At 48.3% G+C, this 18,059-nt stretch overlaps 2 protein-coding genes across 5 annotated transcripts in view; one reads left to right on the forward strand and one right to left on the reverse strand.

Moving 5' to 3' along the window:
• CBY1 (chibby 1, beta catenin antagonist) overlaps nucleotides 1–13,827 on the reverse strand; it is a 17,812-nt gene extending 3,985 nt beyond the window's left edge. Inside the window, exons 1-5 of one of the 4 annotated variants that reach the window (XM_038007432.2) lie at nucleotides 13,713–13,813; nucleotides 4,951–5,090; nucleotides 4,297–4,388; nucleotides 2,510–2,625; nucleotides 1,430–1,610 (exon numbers count right to left, since the gene is read on the reverse strand). In XM_038007432.2, the coding sequence (XP_037863360.2) occupies nucleotides 1,430–1,610; nucleotides 2,510–2,625; nucleotides 4,297–4,388; nucleotides 4,951–5,041 (480 nt within the window). In that variant the 5' untranslated portion in view covers nucleotides 5,042–5,090; nucleotides 13,713–13,813. Of the gene's footprint in view, nucleotides 1–1,429; nucleotides 1,611–2,509; nucleotides 2,626–4,296; nucleotides 4,389–4,950; nucleotides 5,091–13,712 lie in introns of those variants that run through there. The other 3 variants (XM_007975775.3, XM_007975774.3, XM_038007434.2) reach the window with 3 other exon arrangements.
• Nucleotides 13,828–14,013: 186 nt separating this feature from the next.
• The window catches only part of FAM227A (family with sequence similarity 227 member A), an 81,188-nt gene continuing 77,142 nt past the window's right edge, over nucleotides 14,014–18,059 (forward strand). Inside the window, exon 1 of the mRNA XM_038007435.2 lies at nucleotides 14,014–14,354. The gene's annotated coding sequence lies outside the window, so the exon portion shown is untranslated. The remainder of the gene's footprint in view (nucleotides 14,355–18,059) is intronic.

The following is an 18,059-nucleotide window of genomic DNA, read 5'->3' on the forward strand; positions in this document are numbered from 1 at the left end:
TGGAGTGCAGTGGTGCAGTCTCGGCTCACTGCAGCCTCTGCCTCCTAGGTTTAAGTGATTCTCCTCCTGCCTCAGCTTCCCCAGTAGCTGGGACTACAGATGTGCGCCACCACACCTGGCTGATTTTTGTATTTTTTAGTAGAGACAGGGTTGCACCATATTGGCCAGGCTGGTCTCGAACTCCTGACCTTGTGATCTGCCCACCTCAGCCTCCCAAAGTGCTGGGATTACAGGCGTAAGTCACCGCACTCAGCCTAATTTTTGTATTTTTTAAAGTAGAGTCAGAGTTTCACCACATTGGCCAGGCTGGTCTCGAACTGACCTCAGGTGATGCGCCCACCTCAGCCTCCTAAAGTGCTGGGATTACAGGCATGAGCCACCACGCCTGGCCTATATATTCATTTCTACAACTCACTGAGCACGCACCCCGATTCAGGACTCGGTACTGGGTATCCAGGGATGGGAATGACCAGCTCTGCCCTCAACCAGCTCTGCCCCTGCTCAACAGGGGGAGACCTTCAGGTAAGTGCTCAAATGTCCCTTTCTCAGTCAGGCCTTCCTGACCACCCTGTTGAAAATGACAGCTCCATCCCCAGTGTTCAGCCACACCCCATCCCAGGCCTATGCTTTGTTTTGCTGTCTGGCATGTATCACCATCTGATATAAATTTGCTTATTTTCTGTAGCCTTCCATTAAAATATCTGCCCCATGAAAGCAGGGATTTGATGTTTTCCCTCTCCCCTCCTTCATCCACTTCTGCATGCCCAGTGCTTAGGAGAGTGCCTGGCACACAGAAAGGTATCAATCAATAGCTCTTGAATTAATAGAGAAGAACATTCTAGGCAAAAGGAGTAGCGTGCACAGAGGAGGCTCACACGGGGCTTGGGCAGCTGCAGCACAGGGTGTGCAGAGGGCAAGGCCAGGAAGGAGAGCTGGAGTGAGGCCACTAAGGGTCATCTGTGCCGCTCCCAAGATCTGAGTCATTATCCTATAATAATGGGGAACTAATAAAATCCACCAGAGACCACACGGAGTGCTGTGGAGGCCTTTTTCCTCCCAAGGCTTACAAGTACCTGTCAGAATGTGGAAAACAACGTAGGGGAGGACCGACTTCAAGTCATGGTCAGAAACAGACGTCACGTAAGCACGCTGTTGCTCTTACGCTGTGTGGGGTTAGGACAGAGGATATCCCAGAGGGACCGCCAGGTGTATCTGGGGTTAGGACAGAGGATATCCCAGAGGGACCGCCAGGTGTATCTGCATCTCTGACATGTGGCAGTGAGAAAAGGGAGCCTCAGGCCTGGGGGCACCAGAAACTGAGAGCCTAAGCCTCTGCCTGGCCTGCTCCACAGAATGCCCAGCTCTGGCCACAGCGGGGCTGCCCCCACCATGATTTTCACTGGGAACAGGAGACAACAGACTCTGAGACCTGAAGCCTGTTTCGCTGGGAACAGGAGACAACAGATTCTGAGACCGGAAGCCTGTTTCGCTGGGAACAGGAGACAACAGACTCTGAGACTGAAGCCTGGAATGAATGCTCAGCCTCCACAGCCTTGTTGTTCAACCCCGCTCGCCTTCTGTGAAGACATGGCCAATCTGCACAGCCAGCTCTGTAGGAAAAGGTCACAGAATAAAGTAGAAGTCAAATTCGATAATATTGGCTGGGCACGGTGGCTCACGCCCGTTATCCTAGCACTTGGGGAGGCCAAGGCAGGTGAATCACCTGAGGTCAGCAGTTGGAGACCAGTCTGGTCAACATGGTGAATCCTTGTCTCTACTAAAAATACAAAAATGAGCCGGGCATGGTGGCAGGCAGTTGTAATCCTAGCTACTCAGGAGGCTGAGGAAGGAGAATCGCTTGAACCTGGGAGGTGGGGGTTACACTGAGCCGAGATTGCGCCACTGCACCTAGCCTGTGGGACGAGAGTGAGACTCCATCTCAAAAAAAAAAAAAAAAAAATTGGATATTTGGGATCAAATATCATAATGAGATTGTCTTCTGAGGTTCTTGGATAAACAAGCTCTGACAATCATTCCCAAACAAGAGTTCAAAAATGTTTTCTTTTTCTTTTTTTTTTTGAGATGGAGTCTCATTCGGTCGCCCAGGCTGGAGTGCAGTGGCGCAATCTCGGCTCACTGCAAGCTCCGCCTCCCGGGTTCACAACATTCTCCTGCCTCAGCTTCCCAAATAGCTGGGACTACAGGCGCCTGCCACCACGCCCAGCTAACTTTTTTGTATTTTTAGTAGAGACGGGGTTTCACCATGTTAGCCAGGATGGTCTTGATGTCCTGACCTCGTGATCCGCCGGCCTCTGCCTCCCAGAGTGCTGGGATTACAGGCGTGAGCCACCGCGCCCGGCCCAAAAATGTTTTCAGCAATAGCAATGATATGGATGGAAAGGATGCCCTCCTGCACAGATGCCTCTGGAGGACCACACTTTCCATTCAGAGACACGCTCAGAACTCAACTCACGCCGCACACCGGGCCGACCTCAGTACCGATACTCACAGAATGCAGGTTGGAGAGAGAGGCCGACTTCCGAGGAGGTGTCTTCTTCGGACTGAACGTATTCCCAAAGAAAGGCATCTTTGGCCTGATGAAAGCAAAGCCAACGCTCCTTTCTCCTAGGATCAGAAAAAGTCAGGGGTACAAACAGCTGGATCACTGACCTTACGCCATTGTCCTCAAATCTTTAAGGCATTCATTTTATCGTGTGGCTACTAATGATCCTGGTGCTATGGTTTGAATGTCCCCACCAAAACTCATGTTGAAATTGAATTGCCATTGTTTAACAGTATAACGGGTGACTGGGCCATGTGAGCTCTGCTGTCATGAATGGATTAATGCCATTGTCATGGAGTAGGTTAGTCTTCTTGGGAGCGGGCTCCTGGTAAAAGGATGAGTTCTGCTGCCATGCCATCTGTCTCGTGCGCTTGCTCACCATGTGAGCCTTCTGCCTTACACAGGATGACCCTCACCAGATGTCTGTACCACGCTCTTGGACTTCCCAGTCTCCAGAACTGTGAGCCAAATAAACTTCTTTTCTTTATATATTACCCAGTCTGTGGTAATCTGTTACGGCAGCACAAAATGGATTAAGACGCCTGGTAATAGCTCCCATGTGCTGAACACTTCCTTTGTGCTACACAGTATGCTGACATGTTTGGGTGGGGCACAGTGGCGCATGCCTGTAGTCCCAAATACTTGGAAAGCTGAGGCTGGGGGGGTCGCTGGAGCCCAGGGGGGTTGAGGCTGCAGTGAGCTGTGATCCACTGCTGCTCTCCAGTCTAGGCTACAGGGTGAGAGACCATGTCTCAAAAAAAAAAAAAAAAAATTAGCCTGGCATGGTGGCATACATGAGTCACTGGCATGGTCTCAATGACTCAGGAGGCTGAGGTGGGCAGCTCACTTGAGCCCAGGAGTTTAAGACCAGTCTGGCCAACATGGCAAAACCCTGTCTCTACAAAAAATACAAAAATTAGCCAGGCATGGTGGTGTGTGCCTGTAGTCTCAGTTATTCAGTAGGCTTAAGTGGGAGGATCACTTGAACCTATGAGTTTCAGTCTCCAGTGAGCTATGATCATGCCACTGCACTCCAGCCTGAGTCAAAGAGCAAGACCCTGTCTCTGAAAAAATAAAGAAAGAAATGGCTGGGCGCGGTGGCTCATGCCTATAATCCCAGCACTTTGGGAGGCCAAGGCGGACAAATCAAGAGGTCAGGAGTTCGAGACCAGCCTGGCCAACATGGTGAAACCCCGCTTCTACTAAAAATACAAAAAATTAGCTGGGCATAGTGGTGGATGCCTGTAATCCCAGCTAGTCAGGAGGCTGAGGCAGGAGAATTGCTTGAACCTGGGAGGCAGAGGTTGCAGTGAGCCGAGATCACGCCACTGCACTCCAGCCTGGGTGACAGAGTGAGACTCCATCTCAAAAATAAACAAATAAATAAATAAATAAATAAATAAATAAAGCTATGCTTATATTTCCTTTCCGAATTGGTAACAGTGTCCCTCACTTGTCACCAGTGTCACTTGTCAACAGTGCACCTCGTATGTCAGGTTACCTGTTCTGTTATGGAAGGTAAGGTGAAGTGTCCTGAAAAGGGGGCAGGTCCACAACATGGCAGAGCTGACAACGACACCCCCCCAACCTGTACATTTGCTTTCAGCATAGTGCAACCTATCGCAATTCACCTAGGCCTAGTTAAGTAGATTTACTGATAACACCCTGGTTTTGGGGGAGGAAAGGAGGAGAGAAGCAAACTTTTTATTTAGGCTGGGCTCAGTGGCTCACACCTGTAATCCCAGCACTTTGGGAGGCCAGGTCAGGAGGATTGCTTGAGCACAGGAGTTCAAGACCAGCCTGGGCAACTTAGCAGGATCCGTCTCTACAAAAAAAAAAAAAAAGAATACACATATATATAATACAGAAAAGTCTACTACAAATCATAAGTGTAAGGTTTCATGAGTTTTTACCACACAAGTATAACCACCCTCTAGGGCCGGGCGTGGTAGTTTACATCTGAAATCCCAGCACTTTGTGAGGCCAAGGTGAGAGGACTGCTTGAGCCCAAGAGTTCACGACCAGCCTGAGTGACACAGACCCCCGTCTCTAAAAACATTAAAATCAAATTTTTTTTTTAATTTTATTTTTTATTTATGATTTTTTTTTTTGAGACAGAGCCTTGCTCTGTGCCTCAGCCTCCCAAGTAGCTGGGATTACAGGTGTGCGCCACCACCCCCGGCTAATTTTTGTATTTTTAGTAGAGACGGGATTTCACCATGTTTGGCCAGGCTGGTCTCAAACCCCTGACCTCAAGTGATCTGCCCACCTTGGCCTCCCAAAGTGCTGGAATTACAGGTGTGAACCAATGCGCTGGCTCAAAACATTTTTTTAAAACCACCCTCCAGATCGGGATACAGAGCATTTCAGCACTCCATAAGCCTCACCTGGCCACTGTACATGCACGGAATTGTACAGTGAGTCCTCGTTTGCATCTGGCTTCTCACACTCAACGTCGTGTTTCTGACATTTGTCCATGCAGCTGTGTGTAGTTATAGTTTGTTCATTTGCATTGCTGGATAATATTCTATTGTATAAACACAGCAAAATTTACTTGTCTACAGAAGATGGACACTTGAGCTGTTTGCAGTTTTGTTTTGTTTTGTTTTCTTTTGTTTTGAGACAGGGTCTCATTCCGGTGCCCCAGGTGGAGTGCTGTGGTACCATCTCTGTTCACTGTAGCCTCAGCCTCCCAGGCTCAGGTGATCCTCCCATCTCAGCCTCATGGGTAGCTGGGACTACAGGCATGCACCACCATGCTGGCTAATTTTCTGCATTTTTAACAGAGATGGGAGTTTCATCATGTTGCCCAGTCTGGTCTTGAACTCTTGGGCTCAAGTGATCTGCCTGCCTCGGACTCCCAACGTGCTGGAATCACAGGTGTGAACCATCACGCCCAGCCTGTTTCCAGTTTTTGACCATCAAAAATAGTGCTGCTAGGCCAGGCATGGTGGCTAATGCCAGTAATCCTAGCACTTTGGGAGGCTAAGACAGGAGGATCACTTGATGCCAGGAGTTCGAGACCAGCCTGGGCAACATAATGAGACCTCATCTCTACAAAAAATTGAAAAACCAACCAGGCGTGGTGGTGTACCCTTGTAGTCCTAGCTACTCAGGAGGCTGAGGTGGAAGGATCGCTTGAGCCCAGGGGTTTGAGGCTGCAGTGAGCTATGATCACCACTGCACACTCCACTCTGGGCAACAGAGCAAGACCCTGCCTCAAAAAAAAAAAAAAAAAGTGCTGCTAAGAACATAAGAACATGAGGCTTGCGCATGTATATCTACATGCATATGCACACTTTTCTGGTTTCACACTTAGGGTTAGAACTGTAGAATCATAGAGCATTCATATATTTAGCTTTAACAGATACTGCCAAATGGTCTTCCAAAGTCATTGTACCAATTTAGACTCCTATCTGCAGTTTGCAAGTCAGCCTTGTCAATATCTGGCACTTTCTGTCTTTTTCATCTTATCCATTCTGGCAGGTATGTACTGGTGTTGCATTGTTTAATTTGCTTTTTCCAAATAACTAATTAAGTTGAGCATCATTTAACATACTCCTTGGACAATATGGATTTTTTTGTGACATGCTTGTTCACGTCTTTTACCTTTTTTTTTTTTTTTTTTTTTTGAGATGGAGTCTCCCTCTGTCAACGGCCTGGAGTGCAGTAGCACGATCTCGGCTCCCTGCAACCGCTGCCTCCCACGTTCAAGTGATTCTCCTGCCTCAGCCTCCCAAGTAACTGGGATTACAGGAACACGCCACCATGCCCGGCTAATTTTTGTATTTTTAACAGAGACAGGGTTTCGCTGTGTTGGCCAGGCTGGTCTCGAACTCCTGACCTCAAGCGATCCGCCCACCACAGCCTCCCAAAGTGCTGGGATTATAAGCATGAGCCACCACACCCAGTCCTCTTTTGCCATTTTTTAAAAAATTGAGCTGTCTATCATGTTCATTTTGTAAGGGTTTGTAAGGGTATTTATATATGCTGGATACAGGTTTCATTACTGTATACATGTACAGCACTGAAAATACCTTCTCCCACTTTTTTCTTTTTGCGTTCTTCTTTTTTTTTTTTTTGAAAGAGAGTCTCGCTCTGTCACCCAGGCTGGAGTGCAGTGGTGCTATCTTGGCTCACTGCAATCTCTGCCTCCCAGGTTCAAGAGATTCTCCTGTGTCAACCTCCCAAGTAGCTGGGATTACACGCGCCTGCCACCAAACCTGGCTAATTTTTGTGTTTTTAGTAGAGATGGGGTTTTGCCATGTTGGCCAGGCTGGTCTCGAACTCCTGACCTCAAGTGATCCACCTGCCTCAGCCTCCCAAAGTGCTGGGATTACAGTCATGAGTCACTGCACCCGACCTCTTTTTGCTTTTTTTTTTTTTTTTTTTTTTTTTTGGAGACAGAGTTTCGCTCTTGTGGCCCAGGCTGAAGTGCAATGACGCCATTTCGGCACACCGCAACCTCCACCTCCCAGGTTCAAGTGATTCTCTTGCCTCAGCCTCCCGAGTAGCTGGGATTATACGCATGCGCCACCACGCTGGCCTAATTTTTGTATTTTCAGCAGAGACGGGGTTTCTCTATGTTGGTCAGGCTGGTCTCGAACTCCCGACCTCAGGTTATCCACCTGCCTCAGCCTCCCAAAGTGCTGGAATTGCAGGCGTGAGCCACCATGCCCAGCCTCTTTTTGCTTTTTTTGCTTTCTTATGGGTTTCTTTTGATCAAAGACGTTCTTTTTTTTTTTTTTTGAAATGGAGTATCGCTCTGTCACCAGGCTGGAGTGCAGTGGCATGATCTCCGCTCAATTCAACCTCCACCTCCTGGGTTCAAGTGATTCTCCTGCTTCAGCCTCCCGGGTAGCTAGGACTATAGGCATGCACCACCACGCCCAGCTAATTTTTGTATTTTTAGTAGAGACGGGGTTTCACCATGTTGGCCAGGATGTTCTCAATCTCTTGACCTCCTGATTGACCCACCTCGGCCTCCTAAAGTGTTGGGATTACAGGTGTGAGTCACAGCGCCCAGCCAGAAATTCTCAATTATAATGAAACCCAATTATTTATTTATTTATTTATTTATTTTGAGATCGAGTCTCACTCTGTCGCCCAGGCTGGAGGGCAGTGATGTGATCTCAGCTGACTGCAACCTCTGCCTCCTGGTTCAAGCAATTCTACCTCAGCCTCTTGAGTAGCTGGAATTACAGGCACCTGCCACCACACCCAACTAATTTTTGTACTTTTAGTAGAGATGGGTTTTGCCATGTTGGCCAGGCTGGTCTTGAATTCCTGACCTCGTGATCCACCCATCTCAGCTTCCCAAAGTGCTGGGATTACAGGCGTGAGCCACTGCGCCCAGCCCAATTTACTATTATTTCTTAATGATTACTGTTCGTATTCTATTTTTAAAATGTTTGCCTACCCAGGCTGGGTATGGTGGTTCATGCCTATAAATCCTAGCACTTTGGGAGGCAGAGGCAGGCAGATCACTTGAGTCCAGGAGTTCAAGACCATCCTGGGCAACATGGCAAACAAAACCCTGTCTCTACCAAAGATACAAAAAATTAGCTGGGCGTGGTGGTGTGCGCCTGTGGAGGCACACAGGAGGGACTACTCAGGAGGCAGAGGTGGGAGGATTGCTTGCACCCAGGAGCCAGAGGTTGCAGTGAGCTGAGATTATGACATTGCACTCCAGCTTGGGTGACAGAATGAGACCCTTTCTCCCCCCCCAAAAAAATTGCCTACCCCAAGGTCATGAGGATATTTTTTATTGTTAACTTCTGGTAATATTGTTTACATTTACATTTGTGACTATAATTCATCTTGAATTAATATTTGTATATGATGTATGACAGGGGTTAGTGTTCTTTTTTCCCCATATATCACCCAAAATTTTTTTTTTTGAGACGGAGTCTCGCTCAGTCGCCCAGGCTGGAGTGCAGTGGCCGGATCTCAGCTCACTGCAAGCTCCGCCTCCCGGGTTCACGCTATTCTCCTGCCTCAGCCTCCAGAGTAGCTGGGACTACAGGCGCCCGCCACCTCGCCCGGCTAGTTTTTTTGTATTTTTTAGTAGAGACGGGGTTTCACCGGATTAGCCAGGATGGTCTCGATCTCCTGACCTCGTGATCCGCCCGTCTCAGCCTCCCAAAGTGCTGGGATGACAGGCTTGAGTCACCGTGCCTGGCCCTTTTTTTTTTTTTTTTTTTTTTTTTTTGAGACAGGGTCTCGTTCTGTCGCCCAGGCTAGAGTGCAGTGGCACGATCTCGGCTCACTGCAGCCTCGACCTCCCAGGCTCAAATGATTCTTCCACCTCAGCTTCCCGAGTAGCTGAGATCACAGGCATGCGCCACCAGGCCCAGCTAATTTTCGTGTCTTTTGTAGAGACGAGTTTTCGCCAAGTTGCCCAGGCTGGTCACGAACTCCTGAGCTCAAGCGACTGACCCAACTTGGCCTCTCAAAGTGCTGGGATTACAGGCCTGAGCCACCGTGCCTGGCCTATATTACCCAATTTTAATTTATAGCACACACACAGCTTACGAATAATCCTTCTAAGAAGCCATAGACTGAAGAGAACAACCATGACAGCACAAGTGAGCAAAAAGAAAACAGCAGACCCCTCACTGCTCCTCCTGAGTGTAAGGTCTTCCTTCACCACATTAGGAAATAAAAGCACTAACGGGTTAATTGGATCTGACAAGAAATGGGCCAACAAAGGCAGGAGGAGGGGTTGGTATCTTTTCAAGAGTATTTGAAACAAGGTTTTATATCCATTATCATTAAAAGAGAATTCAAAGTATGAATCCGTCACAATCAGCAAGACATGTATCCAATAAGAACAGGAAAAAAAAACTTCCGGGCTGTTTTCATTAAGGGAGAAATTGATTTCACTAAAATTAATGATAAAAGTTGAGAAGTTTCTTTGGAATGTATGTATAACATACAATACATAAGTATATGTATATATAATTTATAAATAAATGAAGGTATTTGGGGTTATGTGCTCATGACAGCTTTCCTGGTGGTTACATGTTTGAATTAAAAACAATCATACAGTGGCTCACGCCTGTAAACCGAGCACTTTGGGAGGCCAAAGCAGGTGGATCACCTGAGGTCAGAAGTTTGAGACCAGTCTGGCCAACATGGCGAAATCCCATCTCTACTAAAAATATACAAAAATTAGCCGGGAGTGGTGGTGCTCGCCTGTAATCCCAACTACTTGGGAGGCTGAGGCACGAGAAATGTTTGAACCCGGGAGGTGGAGGTTGCAGTGAGCTGAGATCACGCCACTGCGCTCCAGCCTGGGTGACAGAACAAGACTCTGTCTCAAAAGTAAAACAAAATAAAATAAAATCACAAAAATAAAAACAATCATAGACCAGCAACTTAGGGGATGGCATTTGGGCCTGGGCACAGCACTTTAGAACTTGGACAAACCAGAGTGCTTCCAGCTTGGTAGTGGAGGGGACGGGGTGGGGTCCAAGATGCCGAGGGGGATTGATGCTATGTCACCATCCAAAACACATTGTAAGGCACTGTTTCTGCTGGAAAAGAGAAAGAGGTTAGAAGAGGGAAAAGCATTAATCTTATGTCTATAATCTTATGTAAAGGGCAGAACAAGAATAAAATAGGAGGAATATCCATGAAGAAAGTTCTAGAGGCTGAGGCAGGAGAATCGCTTGAACCCAGGAAATGGAGGTTGTGGTGAGCTGAGATGGCGCCATTGCGCTCCAGCCTAGGCAACAAGAGCGAAACTACGTCTCAAAAATAAATAAATAAATAAATATGAAAATGCTAGGACTTGGGGAAGTTTACCAATTTTCCCAAGGTACACAGCCACGATCGGTTGGCTGAAGGTATATATGTATCTGTGTGTGTGGGTGTATGTGTATGTACCTGTACACACACACATATATATGGTATATGTGTATATACATATGGTGTCTGTGTGTCTATATACACATGTATATACTTATCTTTGTATTAGTAACATGTGAGGGCACATCATTAAAAGATGCATTTTCGGCCGAGTGTGGCAGCTCATGCCTGTAATCCCACCACTTTGGGAGGCCCAAGCGGGTGGATCACTTCAGTTCAGGAGTTCAAGACCAGCCTGGCCAACACAGTGAAACCCCGTCTACTAAAAATACAAAAATTAGCCGGGCACGGTGGCACACGCCTGTAATCTCAGCTACTCGGGAGGCTGAGGCAGGAGAATCACTTGAACCTGGGAGGTGGAGGTTGCAGTGAGCCAAGATCATGCCACTGCACTCCAGCCTGGGTGACAGAGCAACACTCCATCTCAAAAAAAAAAATTTGTTATAAAGATGCATTTTCATTCATCATATTGGCAAAAATTAAGAAGATGAATAATACCCATGGTTGATGAGGATGTGAAGAAAAAGACACTGTTGTTACTGGTAGAATCAGAAGATGCTATAATTCTTTCAAGGTCACTCAAATAAAACTTGGCAAAATTGTAAATGTGTACACTTTTTGGACAGCAAATCTACTTCTAAAATATTACACTCTAGAAAGACTTGGACATGCTCACACCCAGTGCTCTCTACTGTTGATAACAGTAAAAAATAAGAAACAATCCAAACAATTTGGGTGTAGCCAAATAATTTGTGGCACATTATTATAATAAAATTGTAGGCCTAAGCTGGGCGCGGTGGCTCACACCTGTAATCCCAACTACTTGAAAGGCTGAGGCAGGAGAATCGCTTGAACCAAGGAGGTGGAGGTTGCAGTAAACCAAGATCGTGCCAGTGCTCTCTAGTCTGGGTGACAGAGCAAGACCCCATCTCAAAGGAAAAAAAAAGAAAAGAAAGAAAGATCTGGAAGAATACACCAAATTGCTCATAGTGGTTAAACCTGAAAAAGGGGGCCGGGCGCGGTGGCTCAAGCCTGTAATCCCAGCACTTTGGGAGGCCGAGATGGGCGGATCACGAGGTCAGGAGATCGAGACCATCCTGGCTAACACGGTGAAACCCCGTATCTACTAAAAAATACAAAAAACTAGCCGGGCGAGGTGGCGGGCGCCTGTAGTCCCAACTACTCGGGAGGCTGAGGCAGAAGAATGGCGTAAACCCAGGAGGCGGAGCTTGCAGTGAGCTGAGATCCGGCCACTGCACTCCAGCCTGGGCGACAGAGCAAGACTCCGTCTCAAAAAAAAAAAAAAAAAAAAAAAAAAACCTGAAAAAGGGAATAGGATGACTGGCTTGAATGAAATTGTCATTTTATAGATCAAAAAAGGGTCAAATTGTGACAATTTCATATGGTACAATATAAAATTATATTAAATATACTCGAGATTTAATGAATTATTACAATGAGAATATACTCATGTATTATGAACAAAATAAACAAAACACAGTTAAAAAGCAGCCCCCTGCCGGGCGCGGTGGCCCATGCCTGTAATCCCAGCACTTTGGGAGGCCGAGACAGGCGGATCACGAGGTCAGGAGATTGAGACCATCCTGGCTAACACGGTGAAACCCCGTCTCTACTAAAAATACAAAAAATCAGCCGGGCGTCGTGGCGGGCGCCTGTAGTCCCAGCTACACGGGAGGCTGAGGCAGGAGAATGGCGTGAACCCGGGAGGCGGAGCTTGCAGTGAACCGAGATTGCGCCAGTGCACTCCAGCCTGGGCGACAAAGTAAGACTCCGTCTCAAAAAAAAAAAAAAAAAAAAAAAAAAAAGGCAGCCCCCAGCACTCATAGCACCTAGAGACATTTGAAGAAGGAGAAATACGCCAAGTCCCCACTGATGCTAACTGCACTGGGCCTGAGCACATGGGCTGGACACAACCAGGTTTCGGGCCTGGCTCTGCCCCTCAGTTGCTTGCTAGACCTTGGTCCAGCTGCTTTACTTCTCGGGCTTTAACTGGGGTACCTCACTCATGACCGCACTAATTCTCATAACACTACAGCTGGGAACTGTCATCCCTATATTACAGATGACGAAGGGTCTGGATTAGCTACCTTTTAAGTCAGATCTAATAATCCATAAACAGCTCGTCTGAGATCCTGGGATTCTGGGGCATCCGCGTGCACTTGAGGTACAAGCTGTCCCCTTGGCCGATGGCAACTTTCTTTCTAGTAAAACTCCGGGGGTCGAGCGTGCTTGGCACAAAGGAAGTGAAGGGGGAGCACCTGGCTTCCAATGATCACTCTGCTGCTCACCCACAGTGCGACCCCAGCATTTATCCTCCTTGGGCTTCGGCTTCTTTCTTTGCAATGAGGAATAATAATAGTACATGGCTCACAAGATGTTATAGTGTTTCAGTGTTTGTAAGAAGCTGTGCACTTGATCCTCACAACGACCCTGGGAAGAGGATCAAGTAAGTGGGGCCTCCCCATTCCACAAATACTGATCACTAATCATTGTGTAAAGGTTTTCTGTTTGCAACAGGCCATGAAATACATTATCTTACTTAATTTTTTTTTTTTTTTTTTTTTTTTTTTTTGAGACGGAGTCTCACTCTGTCGCCCAGGCTGGAGTGCAGTGGCCGGATCTCAGCTCACTGCAAGCTCCGCCTCCCGGGTTCACGCTATTCTCCTGCCTCAGCCTCCGGAGTAGCTGGGACTACAGGCGCCCGCCAACTCGCCCGGCTAGTTTTTTTGTATTTTTTAGTAGAGACGGGGTTTCACCGGATTAGCCAGGATGGTCTCGATCTCCCGACCTTGTGATCCGCCCGTCTCGGCCTCCCAAAGTGCTGGGATTACAGGCTTGAGCCACCGCACCCGGCCTATCTTACTTTAATTCTAAGAAAACAAGGGAGGAACCTTTGGCTTTCATCGGATTCTCAAAAGTATACGTGTCCCCCAAGGAGTTCAGAGCTAGCCATGCTACGCAGGTGCACGGCCCCCACGGCTGTCGGACTCAAGTAACAGCTGTCAACAAACGTTCACACGCACGATCTCATGCAATCACCTTCACGGCGACCTACGGGGAGGAATCACCGCCCCAATTCACAACTGCGGAGACACACAGAGGAGGGCGGCCACGGCCCGGGGTCGCCCGGCCTCCGCCCCCTTCCCCGCGCCATCCCGACGCCTCTCTCCAGGCGAGGCCCGGGCGTCCCACCCAGCTCGGGCCCCCACGTGAACCCAGGCCGTGCTGGCCGGCGACGCCGGACTCGGAGACGTACCTGACGCGTCCCAGAAGCCAGGGTCCAAGCGCTCCCCGAAACCCCCTATCAGGGACTCTGTAGTACAGATAAACCTTGACCCACCCGCCTCCTGCCGCCCGCCCGCCACGCGCATGCGCCACCCCCCCGGCCTCTACCACCGAGGAAAGGGGGCACCGGCGCGGGGGTTCCCAGCGCCAGCCTGCGCGAATCCCCCGAAACTCCGTGAATCACCTCGGGATAGTAAACGGATTATACAAAGGCAGTGTCTTCCGGGGTCCTTTTCGTGCCTCCCATTACAGGCTAGGACCACGACCTGCACTCACCCTCCCCACAGACACATTGGTCTAGGCCCCCGGCCGGGCTGTCAGCATGGAAACGGCGTCTAGCTGACGACGCGGCGGCTCACGACGCTTTCATTGTTATGGGAAACGCGAAAGTGGTGACCGCGCCGGCGTTGCCTGGAGAACGCCTGGAGTCAGAGTAGCAAAATGGGCCTCTCCCCAACTCCCCTCCTCCTCCCTCAGCACAAGGCAAAGGGCACCCCTTTCTGTGAGTTTGGGGCACCGGGTGTCCGGGGCCCACCCAGAACTTTGCGGGATCCCCTGAGGGACCGGTGGCGGGACCGGCCCCGGGTTCGTCAAATTCCGCCGATGCTTTCAGGTAAGATGGACGGACAGACGCACCATGACCCACCTCTGGCAGTCTGCCCCCTCTCCATGCCCTTATGGCGGCTTCTACAAGCGAGGGAAGCTGAGGCCCAGGGATTACTTAAAAGTCGCACTGTGGGCAACGGACAGAGAACTACTGGACGATCAACTCCAGGCCTCCTAGAGTCCTAACAGCGTGTTATTGGTTCCGTCTCATAAGTGAAGAAACTTAGGCCGTTCAAGGAGTTTACCGGCTGCCTAGTGGGTGTACCAAGGCATCCATCCAGTGAAGGGCAGGACCCAGGGGTCTTTGGCTCCAAGCGCAGTTCTCTTCCAACGACACCACCCTGCATTAAAAGGGGAGACTTCCATGTCCTAGAACTAAAATCTTCACAGTCTAGCTCAACATTGTACAATAGAAACATAAAGCAGGCCACATATGTGATTTGGAATTTTCTAGTAGCCTCATTTTTAAAAAAAAAAAAAAAAGCCAAGTGAAATTAATTTGAGTAATGTTTTAACTCCGTATGTCTAAAACATTACTATTTCAAGATATAATCAGTATTTCTAAATTTATACTGCTTCCATTTCAAAATTTATTTACTTATTTATTTTTTAAGATGGAATCTCACTTTGTTGCACAGGCTGGGGTGCAGTGGCGTAATCTCGGTCTCCCGGGTTCAAGCGATTCTGCTGTCTTAACCTCCCAAGTAGCTGGGATTACAGGCGCCCGCCACCACTCCCAGCTAATTTTTTGTATTTTTAGTAGAGACGGGGTTTCACCATGTTGGCCAGGCTGGTCTCGAACTCCTGACCTCAGGTGATCTGCTTGACTCAGCTTCCCAAAGTGCTGGTATTACAGGTGCAAGCCACTGCGCCCGGCCAAAATTTGAATTAATTAAAATTAAAATTTTACTCTTGGCTGTTCTATCTATGGAGTAGCCATTCTTTTATTGCTTTAAAAAAATTTTTACTTTTTTTTTTTTTTTTTTTTTGAAACGGAGTCTTGCTCTAACGCCCAGGCTGGAGTGGCGCGATCTTGGCTTATTGCAACCTCTGCCTCCCTGGTTCATGCCATTCTTCTGCCTCAGCGTCTGGAGTAGCTGGGACTACAGGGGCCTGCCGCCACACCTGGCTAATTTTTTTTTTTTTTTTTTTTTTGGAGACGGAGTCTTGCTCTGTCGCCCAGGCTGGAGTGCAGTGGCCGGATCTCAGCTCACTGCAAGCTCCGCCTCCTGGGTTTACGCCATTCTCCTGCCTCAGCCTCCCGAGTAGTTGGGACTACAGGCGCCCGCCACCTCGCCCGGCTAGTTTTTTGTATTTTTTAGTAGAGATGGGGTTTCACCGTGTTAGCCAGGATGGTCTCGATCTTCTGACCTCGTGATCCGCCCGTCTCGGCCTCCCAAAGTGCTGGGATTACAGGCTTGAGCCACCGCGCCCGGCCTTTTTTTTTTTTTTTTTTTTTTTTTGGTATTTTTAGTAGAGACAGGGTTTCACTATGTTAGCCAGGATGGTCTCGATCTCCTGACCTCATGATTCACCCGCCTCGGTCTCCCAAAGTGTTGAGGTTACAGGCGTGAGCCACCACGCCCAGCCTTTTGTTTATTTTCTGTGAGATGGGGTCTCGCTCTGTCACCCAGGCTGGAGTGCAGTGGCATCATCCCCAGCTCCCAAAGTATTGGGATAACAGGTAGGAGTCACTGCATTCAGCCTTAAAATTTTACTTATTCAGGCCGGGCACGGTGGCTCACGCCTGTAATCCCAGCACTTTAGGAGGCCGAGACGGGCGGATCACGAGCTCGGGAGATTGAGACCATCCTGGCTAACACGGTGAAACCCCGTCTCTACTAAAAATACAAAAATTAGCCGGGCATGGTGGTGGGCGCCTGTAGTCCCAGCTACACGGGAGGCTGAATGGCGTAAACCCGGGAGGCGGAGCTTGCAGTGAGTGGAGATCCCACCACTGCACTCCAGCCTGGGCGACAGAGCGAGACTCCGTCTCAAAAAAAAAAAAAAAAAAAAAAAAAAAAAAAAAAAAATTTTGACTTATTCAGTCAAATTCCAAATTAACTTCCAAGGACTTAGTTGTCCTTGGAACAAATTCCAAGGACTTAGTTGTCACATGCAACTAGTGCTATTTTGATGGCCAGCACCATCTGGGCACTTCCTACCTTTCTAGCCTCACTTCCCGTTGCTTGGATGGTACATTTTGGATGGCATATTATTTCCGCTCCGCGGAAATAATATTTTTATTTTTATTTTTATTTTTTTGAGACCTTGTTTAGCTCTCGTTGCCCAGGCTGGAGTGCAGTGGCGCAATCCGGCTCACTGCAAGCTCCGCCTCCTGGGTTCAAGCAATTCTCCTGCCTCAGCCTCCAGAGTAGCTGGGACTGCAGGCACCCGCCACCACACCCAGCTAGTTTTTGTATTTTTAGTAGAGACGGGGTTTCACCGTGTTAGCCAGGATGGTCTCAATCTCCTGACCTCGTCATCTGCCCGTCTCCCTAGTGCTGGGATTACAGGCGTGAGCCACCGCGCCCGGCCCTGCTCCCCTTTATCTAATTAAATTGTGCTCCTCCTTTAGTACCTTAACCTCCTTGTATGGTCAAAACACACTATTATATCATCTCACAGTGCTGTTCCCTTTGAAGCAGTGATGACAGTTATAACTTATATTTATGATTTAGGTAATTGTCTGGTTGTCCTGTCTCCTCCAGTAGATGTAAGCCCCTTTAGGGCAGGGATCAAGTCTGGTTTAGTTCACTTTCCTGTCCCGAGTATGAGCATGCTGCTGGCTTATGGTAGGTGCTCAGTAAATAGTCATTTCATCCACAGTCCCCAACCTTTTTGGCTTCAGGGACCAGTTTCATGAAAGACAGTTTTTACACAGACCTGAGTTGGGGGGATGGTGTTGGGATGATTCAAGAGCATTACAGGCTGGGTACAGTGGCTCACACCTGTAATCCCAGCACTTTGGGAGGCTTAGGCGGGCAGATCACAAGGTCAGGAGTTTGAGACCAGCCTGACCAACATGGTGAAACCCCGTCTCTACTAAAAATACAAAAATTAGCCGGGCGTGGTGGTGTGTGCTTGTAATCCCAGCTACTTGAGAGGCTGAGGCAGGAGAATCACTTGAACCCGGGAAGCGGAGTTTACACTGAGCCAAGATTACGCCATTGCATTCCAGCAACAAGAGTGAAACTCTGTCTCAAAAAAAAAGAGCATTACATTCATTGCACACTTTATTTCTATTATTATTACAATGTAACATATAAAAAAGTAATTCTACAACTCAGCTTATTATAGAATCAGTGGGAGCCCTGAGCTTGTTTTCCTGCAACTAGACAGTCTGTCTGGGAGTGCTGAGAGAGAGTGACAGATCATCAGGCATTAGATTCTCATAAGAAGCACACAACCTAGGTCGCTCACATGCACAGTTCATAATAGGGTTTGCACTCCTATGAGAATCTAATGTTGAAGCTCGTCTGACAGGAGGCAGAGCTCAGGCGGTCATGTGAGGAATGGGGGGTGGCTGTAAATACAGACAAAGCTTCTCTCACCTGCCACTCACCTCCTGCTGTGCAGCCTGGTTCCTAACAGGCCACAGACCTACACCCATTCATGGCCCCGGGGTTGGGGACCCTGATTGTATGACGGAAGGTTATACTAAAAAGTCTGTCAGATGCTAAAGTCAGAATTGTTTTTATATGCTCAAATA

Source organism: Chlorocebus sabaeus, chromosome 19 (genome assembly GCF_047675955.1).
Source record: "Chlorocebus sabaeus isolate Y175 chromosome 19, mChlSab1.0.hap1, whole genome shotgun sequence".
Lineage (NCBI taxonomy): Eukaryota > Metazoa > Chordata > Mammalia > Primates > Cercopithecidae > Chlorocebus > Chlorocebus sabaeus.